The 12,542-nt window shown below is 41.6% G+C and overlaps 1 protein-coding gene across 1 annotated transcript in view; it reads left to right on the top strand. All coding sequences in view use genetic code 11, as the record gives it.

Annotated features, from left to right (window-relative positions):
* Positions 1 to 12,542, top strand: part of EGR_01149 (Tyrosine-protein kinase PR2) — a gene marked incomplete at both ends in the record, with an annotated part of 47,337 nt that overhangs the window by 7,783 nt on the left and 27,012 nt on the right. The window contains 5 exons of the mRNA XM_024490398.1: positions 3 to 951; positions 1,995 to 2,363; positions 3,810 to 4,202; positions 7,268 to 7,405; positions 8,385 to 8,624. Coding sequence (XP_024355217.1) covers positions 3 to 951; positions 1,995 to 2,363; positions 3,810 to 4,202; positions 7,268 to 7,405; positions 8,385 to 8,624 — 2,089 coding nt within the window. The remainder of the gene's footprint in view (positions 1 to 2; positions 952 to 1,994; positions 2,364 to 3,809; positions 4,203 to 7,267; positions 7,406 to 8,384; positions 8,625 to 12,542) is intronic.

Here is a 12,542-nt window from a genome sequence, read left to right as displayed (position 1 = left end):
AGCAACGAAGAGGATGGCGACTCTTGTGATGCACCACCAACTTGCGAGTCCGGTGTCGGCACTCACGATGAGTGCTGCAAACTCAATAAAAAGTTCACTGCTGACCGTTTTGATATAAGTAGCACCTTGTGCGACGATGAATGTTGTCCACTAAATGCCAAAATGCCTACAGATGAATGCTGCTCCAGAAGTTGCAAAGTGTGTGAGAGGGAAGTTACAGGCCAATGTGTCCCAATTCTTAATAATGACGTGTGTGACAATGATAGAACTTTTGAAGATGTCTGCGAGGTAGTAGAAGGCTTTCGCAAAAGTAAGATACCATGTTCTTCCCTGCGCAGCCATCGGGCAACTAACGTAGATCCACGAGAGAACCTCAATAAAATGATTGCTCGGTCACAAATGACGCCTTCGTGGAAGCTCCGGTCACCGGATCCAGGATTGATGAAGATTGATGAAGCTACTGATGAAGGAACACCCGGATTATACCAAGGTCGAATTGGCAAATCGAGTCGATTTTGTGAGGTCTACACGGGTGCAAATGAAACTGCAGAAGCAAGGTCAAATAAAATAACAGACAAGTCCATATGTCACATACGGGAAATGTACAAAGTTGTGGGCACCCTATTCCAACGGCTAAGCGAGGCCGTCGATTTGATCCCGTGTAGAGACTTCAGCTTGTGCAGTCAAATTCTGTGCCTGATGCAGCAGTTTCACGAGAAATTTTTAAATATGCTCAAGTGCCTTCGTTATAGTCCATACGAGGAGGAAATGCTTTCGCTAAATACTGGCCTGGACCAATTGCTCGAAGAGCTGGAAGTTCAACCCGCCTTTGTGCTTGTAAGGATGATTGAATTTGGCTACTTCCTTTACGAAATCGGGCGTCTTCTCAATGAGGAATTTATACCGACCTGCTTTGTTACCTTGATTCATAAAATCCAGACCCGATTATACGTAAGTTCGACGGTTTACTCCATTAACTGTTTAGCCCAAGTGGAGAAGTTTTTTAGCAACTTGAAATTTCTTCTCAAAATCAACAGATTCAAAAGAAAACAAAGTTTTGCATAAAATTTGGGTGTTAGTCTCGAATAGAGCAGGTGAATCTCCGTTCGTCAAAATTACACGAAAAGTAGGAAGGTGTATGCGACGTTATAATACCCATTTTTATAAAGGCGGGTTCAAAATAATATAATAAAATCTCGTCACCTTTGTGTCAAGAAAGTAAGGCCAGTACCTTGTCTTTCAGTGAACAAGCAAATGAAGCCAGTCTTGTATAATTACTCAGGAGGAAGCGAAAATTAGAAGCCTGCTGATTTAGATTCCTAAGGCAGGTAAAGTTAACAAGACCAAACGAATGAATTCGCGCTTTTTGTAAATACAACCGATAGTTCTGACTGAATAAACATGTAGCGATGATAACTGAAACTACGGGACAAAGATCTCCCTCAAGCAAAAGTAAGTGAAAGGTCAAATTGCACCACCTCCCTAACGAAATAGGTGCTTTCAGTCGGAATAAAGGACTGTACTATTCTTAAAATCGCCTATGGTCTTAGTGAAGATTATTAGCAGGTTCGCTACCGGCCCACGATAAATGCGTCGCTCCGATTATCGTGTCTAGTCCCGATGTTACATGCACAAAACCGTACAATGCAAACAGCTCGTTTGAAATGAAATCACAACAAAGTAGACTTATGGGGTGGAATAATCGCGCTTTTTAGTTGAACAGTAGTTAACACAGTCAAAATACTACCACAGCTGGTATTATTCTGGAACATTAAAACAATGGCAGCGGATAAGTTGAAGATGTCTTATTGGATGCGAAATTTGGGAACGCTGTGGACTGAATAAGCACCTAAAGCGGTCTTGCAAAACTTAAATTAGCATCTGCTCCTTTATCCAATCGCAGCGCTTAATAACCACTATTAAAATATCTTAATAATTCCACTTAGCTATGACACAATTCTATGGATTTAATTGTGCCATCGAATCAACTTTAGCGATTGCGATCAGGACGAGTGATCAGGCAGATATTTTTCGTGCCCAGCACCTACGATCCCATAGTGAGCACCTATTACAAAAGTCGCCAAATCCTGCGCATCGAGAACTTTTGCCGCTGCAAAGTAGTTCTTCTGCCTCCCGAGGACCCACGAGCCATTGATTGTCCCATGGACTGGCGCTGCTTGGAGGTGAATTTTGATGAACAGCATGGGCGTCACCTGGCCTTCAAGAAGCTGCTCCTCGAGGCCTGCCCAGTGCCTCTTAATCGTCCAATCCTCTCCATCGCCACCGTCTTTCGCCGTCTCAACGGCTCCGAGGGCCAAATGTCGCTAGAAGAGCTGTGCAACTACGAGATCTCCCGGCCCCGTGTGAGCATTGGAGCTCTCGCTAATGATATTCGTTCCAAGTGTGGACTTGCCAGTCTACCGCGACTAAGGATTTCAAAGCATTAGTCCACAGCACCAACATCATTACATGCGATTTGGTTTCGTTACCGTGTTGAGTTACGTATGTATGTTAGTTTGAAATATTTATTTTGGTATTTTTGTCCATTTTTGTGAATTTGCTTGTTTTACTTATGTGAGAATAGACCATTTGTTCGGTAAATTAAAGCTCTTCATTTATTTTGGTATCTGTAGAAGTAGACTAAACAGGAATAAAGCATGAAATAACAGCAAAAGTTAATGGAAGTCCTAACAATAACGTGCTCTAACAAATTTACGAACTTTCAGTGCTAATGAAGAATTCATACGCAAAATCTGTGTATAGAGTATTTTGACATTTGTTGAAATAATGTGCATGTTAGTTCTGAGCTAGTTCAGTATTTTGGTAGTCTGGTTTGGTGAACTTTACATAATTTCATAAATTTGTGTGAGCTATAATTCGATTTATTTGAAACTCCGGACGAGTAACTTTCCATATATAGTATGAGTCAAAGGCAGTAACGTTTAAGGACAGTCGCACAAAAAGTATAACAAAACTCAATAAGATAATGAAAGTCGTTCCTTGAAACGGGATGAAACATTTGTTGTTCGCTTGAGTAAGAATACATTGGCTGATGCTTAAATATGAAGCCAAAAGTATATAGCTACTGTGGCATATAATGTCTTCAAGCCAAAAGAATTAAACACAAGTGATGAAATAAATTCACATTTTGCCGACTATTGACATTTCAGTGGTACCAATCTTCGTCCTTAGATGTGATAAAAAAACCTGCTATGTTTAGGTGCTTATTGTGTCATTTCTAATTATTACCATTATGGACATTGGATTTATTTAATTGAGATTAAATACATGATGAGATATACGCACTTTTAACTACCAGTTGCAAATAAAGGTCATACTTTGTTTCTTGGGCTGTCCTATTGGTTAGTCAGTAGGTGCGCGTTAACCGCGTATTTCAAGTCCGTGGGGGGTTTGAAAGTCATTTGTTTGTTTTAGTCCGTCTTTCTTCTTTGTTTTCCGCAAATGCGACTTATTTTATTTTCACTAATCTATTGAAGTTACTTCAACATCCACACTTTATCCGATTTCTTGCATCTGTCTGCTTAGCTTATTAAATCAACACTTCCAGTAGATAACTTGGTGAGCTTAAAATATGCGTCAGCTTACCAAATTTGGGTAAATTATGTACTCTCGATTCTTTAATGGTGTTTGTAGGTTGGTCTAAGCAGTTGTTCTTATTCTGGACCTCCTTATTTTGTCTCTTGATCCTTAATTTTTCTGTCGAAGTTGTTTTCCTTGTAAATAACATGTCCTGTTTCATATCATTGCAACTTCTGAGCCCTTTAGTATGAGTATATTTCCTCTTCAAGGCTCTGGGTATGCTATCGCAGCCCCATTCTACATCGCTGACGCCCAACCATCAGACAGGAAACCTCGAAAACCGCGGTAGCAGCGACAGACTTGCCCTCCAACGCACTTCCTCAGTTTCCAGCCTCCTCTTCGTGCGTCGACCTTCGACCACGAGTTCACTGGCCTCCACCGCTTCCAACCAATTCTCCCCTCTGCATCAACGCATTTGCTACCGGCAGAATCCTTCTTCCTCTTCTATCGAACTGGATCACTGCTGGGGAGGCGGCACCGGTGGTAGTGCGGCCTGTGGACGCTCGAGAGAGGATCAGCGTGACTCCTGTCAGGATTTATATGACTTCCTGAAGGCTGCTGATTTGGAAGAATACTACACAGTGTTCAGCAAACACCTAAAGGTAAACCACTCTTCGGTTTTCCTGAGTGACTCGTGCATCTTTTAGTGTTCACGTTCTAACGATTAATTGGCACAGTTCTGGTTTCTAATATTCAGTTATCTACCGGGACTTTTACTTATTTCCTTGAACCTTTACATGCTTGGAATTGTGGCGAAAAATGTAATTCTCTAGTTTGTGAACCAGTTCATCGTGAATTTTGTCACGCCTCAGTATTAACGCGCACCATCATCGATCCTAATGTGTGGTCATCGTTTGCCCTCCTGTAGGTATAGGCATTCTCATAAACTTTATCTGCATCATTTTAGCTCTGTGAATTACCATTATCAGCGTTAAGCCATTTAACATTATTTTCATGAAGATGTAAACTGTTCACTCATTAAGATTTATTCTTTAGCACTAGAAATGGAAACACGTTGGTGAAGAATTTCGAAAGTATTTACTTATAATGGGAACAAGAATCAGAGTTTGATCTGTGTTCTGTCGTGCCTCTCAATAATTTATTTACTGATTTCCGTCCTTTACTAAGAAAACGTCTGAAATATTTTCTTGCCTCCATCTTGGAAATGAGCATTTGGCCCTCAACCTAAGTTTACATTTGCCAGTAAAAGTGGCAAAACATCTGTTTATTAACTTCCGTTATTAAACATTGAAAATGAGCTGGGCACTTAGCTGTCTGCGGAATACTTCTCTGTGCAGCATCATATCATCTTGGTTGTATTCAAGGGAACAAATGTGTTCTCCTAAATTTTACCAAATTATACGATATTGGTTTTTCGATTTCACTCGTCGCTCATTCATATTAATTTTTGATGGTACGATAACCCATTCGTTACTTATTTTGCCTCAATAATTGTTTATTATTGGATTGTTTATTTCAAACCATCGTCGTAATTGTTATGAATTATGTGCGATTTTTCTTCGCCTCTACGCGTTATCGTATCCGTGGGACATCATTTAAAACTGTTAGTTTTACAGCTGATAAGTCGTTTTATACGTATCTACATCCGTTACCAAGGTGAAGCTTTGGCCCGACTTTGACATTACTTTTCAGACTGACCTCACCCATCTGACGAAGTGGTTGCACGGGCACGAGTGATTTTTTTATGCCCTTGACACTGACACTGACGTGCATGGGATGGTGATAAATTAGACCTCATCACTTATTCACTCATTCCATTTCAATCAGTCTTAAATACGTTTTCATTCCTTTGTTTGAGTGCAAAGGCTGATGATACCATCACTACGCTAATGGTATGGGAGTTTTTTTCTGAACCATTATTTCACTACTTTGGCCTGGAAATCATTTCGTCATTGTGCGCTCCAACTTGATCGATTTTGAGTAGCATTTTGGTTCTTCTGGGGTTCTTTCATTCCTTCTTTTGAATAAATAATATTCATTGATGTAACTCGGACAGCAGCAGGTTGAGAATCGACATGCAATTGATCAAGTGTTTAAAGCATGTTACTAATACCGAGCCTTGTGCCAACGGTGTGATTAGGCGGTATGCTTAGTGCTTGAACGATGTGTTTCTCGCGTTTGTGCCCGAGCTGGTTGTCTGCAGGAGACACTGGTGCGAGCACATCGTGAGCTCGCGTGTTGGTCGGTGACTCAGCCTCCTCGTCCATCGCCGCCTCGGCTAAGCCGGACGACTACTCGCCCACGCAGACTCCACCCACTGCCACGCTTTTTCCCGTGCCCTCAGACGCGAAATATCACTTTAGGGGCAGCAAATCAGCCTAGCTTAGCATTCGGCTCAAGGGAACTGGCGGTTTGCGGCAATACGGTCTGACGATATTTTCTCTAGGGCTATAAGATTTAAACTTTCTAATTTTGGGTAGTGTAATGTTAACTTAGATTCGAAACTGATTAGGCCAATGCGATCGTCTTGCTATATCTTTAGACAGCTTAAGATGGAAACGGCTTTGGTCGTTAGATTGGCACGTGAAATGGTGAGGATTGTTTCGTTTCGTTATTTGTTTTCGGTTTTTCAGTCTGCTATTTATTTCTTGGTTGGGATGGCTTTTATTTTGATTGTTTCTTGGAATTAATTAGAGGAAGTAGTCGAGATCCATCTATACGAATCACTGAGATCCAGTAGTGTTGAAACTCGTTCGGCTTTTAGCTTTAAATGATTCCAAGTTTTATTCAAGGCATGTTTATTTGCCATATTTCCTGGATTAGGATTTCACATTTAAGGCAAAACTACTTCGTCCCCTAATCTAGCTATTAGGAGGTGATGTTTATTGGGGTAATATGATTGACGAAGACGGCTTTCGTTTGGCCACACGATTTCTGTTTTTGCTAAAAAAATTGATGCCTTTCCTAGGGTAAGGGGAAGCCATATTAAAACAACCTTTTCCAAAGGGACTGAGAATCCTTTAATAAACCTTAGTTATCCTAGCGACTAGTGGGTTATGCCAGCCATTAAAAGGTAGGTTTGCAATTCATATTCAACTTTGAATAACCGTTACTATACATTTATAGAAGTCAGGATAATTCAGTCTAGACGACAAATGCACCTCAGTCATCATTCATGGGTGCCATAATTGACATTTGCATATTTTTTTAGTTTAAACTGTCAAAGACACTTATTCTAGTTACGCTTGCTTCAAGCCTTGTAACCTCTGAAACTGACCTTTTTTCCTTTGAATCTAAAACGTTTTCACTCCTATCTGGTAAGCAGAATCTTTATTTGATTTTGAGAGATTTTTATATGCTTGCGATCGAGCTCCAATGTAAAACCTTAACGCGTTCGTCCACAGTTTTTCATGTATGAAGCCCCAATTTTTTTCTCCTGGCCCACCGCGCCACATATGCGTGACACATCCGGTTACATGGGACTGAGTTGGATTGGCGAGGGACATCAAATAAAGAAAACTGGTGTCCTGTTAGAATGAGAGAGCACATGGTTTGTGCTGACCAATTGTCCTCTGAGACCCTGGTGGTGAATGCATTAAGTAACTGGCTGTAATTGGAAGGGGATAGGAGAGGCCACATAAGCTAAAAATGTGCCGGTATACTGAATTGTTTTCCAGTAACTAGCTTAGTTATTTCTCTCTGCTAGATTCGGACAGTGAATCAGTTGAAGTATGTGACAGACGTTGAGCTCGCGGAGATGGGGATGAGTCGGCCTGAGGTACGCCGCCTTAGGAGGCGCTTCGAGAAGGAGTGTCCGCAAACGGCCATGGGCAAACTAAAAAAGGTAACTTCTTGCCCTCATCTTCATGTGTTCCTTGGTACCATACATTTTGTGTAATTTTACTTCAACCCATGATTGTTGGTCCGACAATACCGGAAAAGTGCATTTTATTTCAGGTTCCTCTATAGTCCTATTTGCCTCTTTCCAGTACCTCTCGATCCCTAACATCTCTGTGGATTAAGCCGGCTATTCTTGCTCGGGCACAAGTATAAATGCGTTTTCCTGCAAACAACGCAATACTGAAAAAGATATAAGTGCGACCTACCTAATTCCTCATGGCTTCTGCTTTGTGGTTAAGCAAATGTGCAGTCCAAATCTTATTTTATGGAAGATCTTTTTTGGTATTGCTGTACCCTGGACACATTAAAACCGTCTAATTCCCCCATGTCTGCCTCGCATCGGGTAACTAAATAAGTGATAAACGTTGCAATTGTGTGCGCTGGAACAAATTTTACGAGCTCATTAAACTTGTAGTCAATTCTTGCACAATTTATCCACTTTAATTAATGTTTTGCTCGTGCCCAAGTGAAATTAGTTAGTGGATTAGTTGTTGATCCTAACAAATGATTAAATAAAAGTGGCTAAAAGTAAACTGTATTTCTTGTGCTGATGCGCTGGCAACTTCGGACCTTTGCACTATTTCTGCTCATGCATTAATTTGTTATTGTAAAAGATGGCAAGTTGTGTATTGCCGTACATCTCCTCCTCTATGTTTATTCAATCGCATTTTGTGCTTAAGTTACCCCTGAGGACATTGGAAGGCATGCCATTCTGAAAGCAGGTTTTTTACTAACCTACAGAGGTGTTAAGTGACCAGTAAGCAGGTGGCATAAGCAGGGACGCCATACCTCCAGGGTGGTAACCAAGTTGTGGGAAGTTGGGAAATTCCTATGCAGTCGAATGTCAAATCAAACCAAATTTCACTAGAATGCATATTCGCTTAGTCGTGTCACTGACATTTTGCCGCCTTTTTTTCTTTCAGAAATTCGCTCGTTCAACCAGTGCCAGACCCCCACCCCGACATCAGCGCGCGTCCACTGAGCCGCCGGCAGACGACAGAGAGAGCATTTTCAGTGACAGTAGTGGCGTCTCCGGTTACCGGATAATTCCTGCCTTTGAACTCGAACTCACCAGCCCTTTGGGTCAGGGCGAATTCGGCCGCGTCCATCAGGCAAGTCCCTGTTTCACTCTCGGCCTATTCCGGTTTGTCGATTTACGGGAGGTGTGAGGCGGTTTGAAGTGCCTATAGTACAGTATGGATCAGCTGAGGCTTTTGTTTATGTTTATTTGGCTCTCATGTGGTGTTAATATTTTTACAAAAGCTATTCAGCTATATGGGTTTTCCGCCAGTGTACATTGTCTCAAATATCAGTACACACGCGATAAAAGTGAGACTAACCTTGGCTTTTCCAAATCTATTCCATATTTTGAATTCCGCCTTCCAAATCTGTCCTCGTTTTAAAATTGATGGTTAGAATGTTGCATATTGTGTGTTATGCTTTTTTATGTTTGAACTGCCTTTAAGACACCATTGCGACAGCATGGATTCGCCTAGTGCTTGTGTTTATGTTCGACGTGTCTCATCAGGGCGATTTTACCCAAGGAAATTGCCATGTATATTCTCATGGATTTGTGAAAAAACGAATTTATTTAACTTCTTCTCCAAGTAGAAGAATCCCCTGAGTGGGGGATGCAGCTGATGTTCCTGCGGGCGATGAGTTCACGCCGCAATAACTCTTCCATCAATTCATCTCCCCCAAGTCTACACCGTCTCACACGTTGGTGCTTATCTATCTAAAAGTCCGTCTGGAATGCATGTCTACACTCACATTTCGTTTTTTATCAGCTGCCTATTTTAGCGTCCAAAAGTCTAGCTCTGATTTTAACTCTGTTTCTAAAATTTTCAAATGTTTTTTTAAGAACGATTGAATCTTCTCATTTGGATCTAGAACCAAGGAGGTTAATTTTATTCCCAAGAAAAGGACCTTTTCATTCACCTCTTATCACGCCCCATCTATATGTGCATGCATATGTTGATGTGCATAGAACCACGTTTGTGTTGGGATGGGATCCTGTATGTGCTTAAGCTAGGATTTGCGATCCCTAGTTCGGGCAAGTGGCGAAAAGTCAATGCACCACACTTGGCACATGGAAAAAAGATAAATGCACTGTAGCACTAGTGCAACTTGACCGATCGGCCGGTTGTAGTTGTGTACGGGAAAGGTGAATGCACGGACTAGGTGTGAGATTTCGCATCTAGGTTAATTAGACCCTATCAGTGAGATCAATTGAACCATGGATTTGTCGCTGAGCTCAAACAAACGTGTTGAGCAACTTTCTTTGAGATAAATGTAATCCAATCCATCCCTGAAGATGCGTTAGTGCAAACATGTATGAATAAGCACTATTGTCAATGTACCGATGGTCTGGCAGGCCATAGGCCTATATTAATCATCATGGCATCAAGATCGTGTTTGGACTAAAGAGACCATGTAATTAAAAAGCTAAGATAATTTTCATGTTTGTTACGTTGTTCTGTTCTTTTGTATCTTTGTCCTCGTCACTCCCCGTGATCTCTATCCGATTCCAGCCGTCACGGATCTCACTGCGAGTAGTCGAGTAGCCAGGAGAGGCTCGAGGACGATATGATCAATTACAGCACAAGGGGAACCCTAGTCCATCTCTGACTGTACCTGTCGTGGATTTAGTTTGGATTCTTCAATATTGCTTCATCCGCGGGACGAGCTGTATATGGGATGGATTCATCTAAGAAGTAGTACTTAAGACGAGGCGATATTCAGTGGTGTTCGTATTCTGAATGTCATTACCTTTGAAAGTAACCATCTTTCCAACACCAGCACCGTAAAGGAAGTGTCGTACCTTCAGAAATTGCTTTTAATAGCTGTTTCAGTAACAAAATCGCATTACGTTGTCAAAATGATTTTTCAGCTTTGTTTAGGTCAGGTCCCATTACTTGTCATTATGTAGAGCTTAAAATTGGATAGATTTTCGACAATCTATGCGGTTTCAACAACCCTTCTGTTGTGAGTCTCCGTAGATTTTGCCATCCACGACCGACATCTTTCCTACCTTAGGTTCGCGAAGCGTGTAAGCAACGGCATCAAAATTGTTGTTCATCTAGCTCGATCAATCCATGGCTGCCATCACTGTTGTGCTCCAAGGCATTCCTAAAGACCCAGCATGGGAAACCATTCTACCATTTATGCACAGGGCAGACCTGAGATGCTTTAGATGTGGAGTAGATACTAGAGCGCCTCATATTTGAATGTATCATTAAAATAAACATCGCTTTGCTAAATTCGACAGTCAATCAGGTGGACTGAATGAAAAGCGTCTTTGTGGCACTTGGAATAATCAAATTGTCAAATAAGTACCATTCCTTCAGGTGAGATTAAGAATTTCTAAACAGAATGCCCTTAAGCCGACGTGTTCAGTGTTGTGGTAAAGTGTAATAGGTTCTTCCGTGGCCAAAAAACGCATGATCTTCTCTGGAAAACCGATTTTGTTGGTGTTTTTAACGATGGTGAGTGATTCACATAAACATCTATTTTACCCCCAGTGACTCACCCAGCCCTTGATGCAAACTACTACTGCCACCCCATTCTCCTTGCATGATGAAGCAGCTTTGTCCGGCGCTAACGACATTACCGTCTGTTTCGGCTAATCGGGTGGTAATACTTTTTTCCCTTGTTTATGCACCCGCTTAATCTCAAAACTGTAAGACTCAGTTTCTCTAGCTTATTCTCTCCTTTCACAATACTCGTTGGGGGGCATATTTGCTAATTTTTAAGCAAGGAATTCATCAGTTCCCCGATCATTTACGATGTTGTCTACCTTATTTTGCTTTTGTGCTCGTACCCTGTGGCATTGGATCGTGCAGGTTGATTTTAGTTCGTAGATTTTAGACTTGTAAATTCCATCGCGTTTCGTTGATATGCTATTCACATAAGTGGCATCGAGAGAGTTTAATTACCAACTCCTGCCGGCCACTTTCGCTAGTCACGAATGCCTCAGCCGCTTATGACAAACTTTTGCTCAACGTAAGAGATCCGAAGTCGTATTTATGTTCAATTTAATTCCAGGGTGAGTCATTATTGTTGTGCAGGTAGTGGAGTTGCTTCTGATGGCCTTTCGTTTTCTTCAAATTCATCGTTGTTAGCCGCCTGCGCTTCCGTCTGCCCCACCCCGGTCGTGCATGTGTGTGAATCGGTTCCCGTTTGAACCCTATGCGCAAAAACAATAAAAAGGTTTTTCTTCGTCTTGCAACCAAGTTGGCGATGATTGTATTGTTGCACAAGGACTGTGGTGTTTTAGATTAGTTCTTCATACTCCTAGAATCGTATTGGTGACGTTCTTCTGCGGTAGCGCAGCACTCGAGTTACCTCTGGAGACATTGCAAGGTGTACGAGTCTGAAGGCGTTTTTGCTGGCATAAGTGGTGTCTGTAGGGCGTAATAATGCATTAGTGAAAATATTCCATTCCTGTTTTTCTTGGAATTGCTTTTATGTATTGGCTACATCAGTGGTATTCAATGAGTTTAAATAACTCACAAGAAAGGAAGACAAATTGTGCTACGCTTTCCTATCGCAAGGGGAAGGTTCCCTAATCTCGCCTCATGCATCTGGTGCATTCCGATGGGAAGGCTAGCGCCTGAGAATTGCCTTGTAGAGAATCGGTTGTTAAGTGGCGCTCAAGGCTAGAAAGTAAGTTCCGTTTGCCAATCATGTTTTTTTAAAGCAAATTTGTAGCAGGATTCCTAGGATTTGTCGTGAACTCATTCCTTTTTTCACCTTGTGTTATCATTTTGATGCTAACCGGGACTGTGTAGGCCATCATCGGGTTCTTTAAACATCAGTGTTAGGTCTCCGGATTGTTTGTCATTCTCTTTTCGTGAGACCGTATTTGCTCATTAACCATAGAACTCGTTCTGTTACATGACGCAACCCGGAAATGCTCCCTGTGCTACGCTTCTAGAAAGTTAGCCACTCACGGGTTATTTCCTTCCATGGTAACCGGGTGACCCATTGAGGTTTGTCAACGGAGGAGGTAGTACTCATTTTGGAGAATAAGGTTTCCGCCATATCCCATCACACCATCATTAGTGTAGCAATGCAATCAT

Source organism: Echinococcus granulosus (assembly GCF_000524195.1).
Source record: "Echinococcus granulosus chromosome Unknown EG_S00004, whole genome shotgun sequence".
Classification (NCBI taxonomy): domain Eukaryota; kingdom Metazoa; phylum Platyhelminthes; class Cestoda; order Cyclophyllidea; family Taeniidae; genus Echinococcus; species Echinococcus granulosus.
The sequence above is the reverse complement of the archived record's forward strand: the minus strand, read 5'-3'. Positions and strand labels throughout refer to the sequence as shown.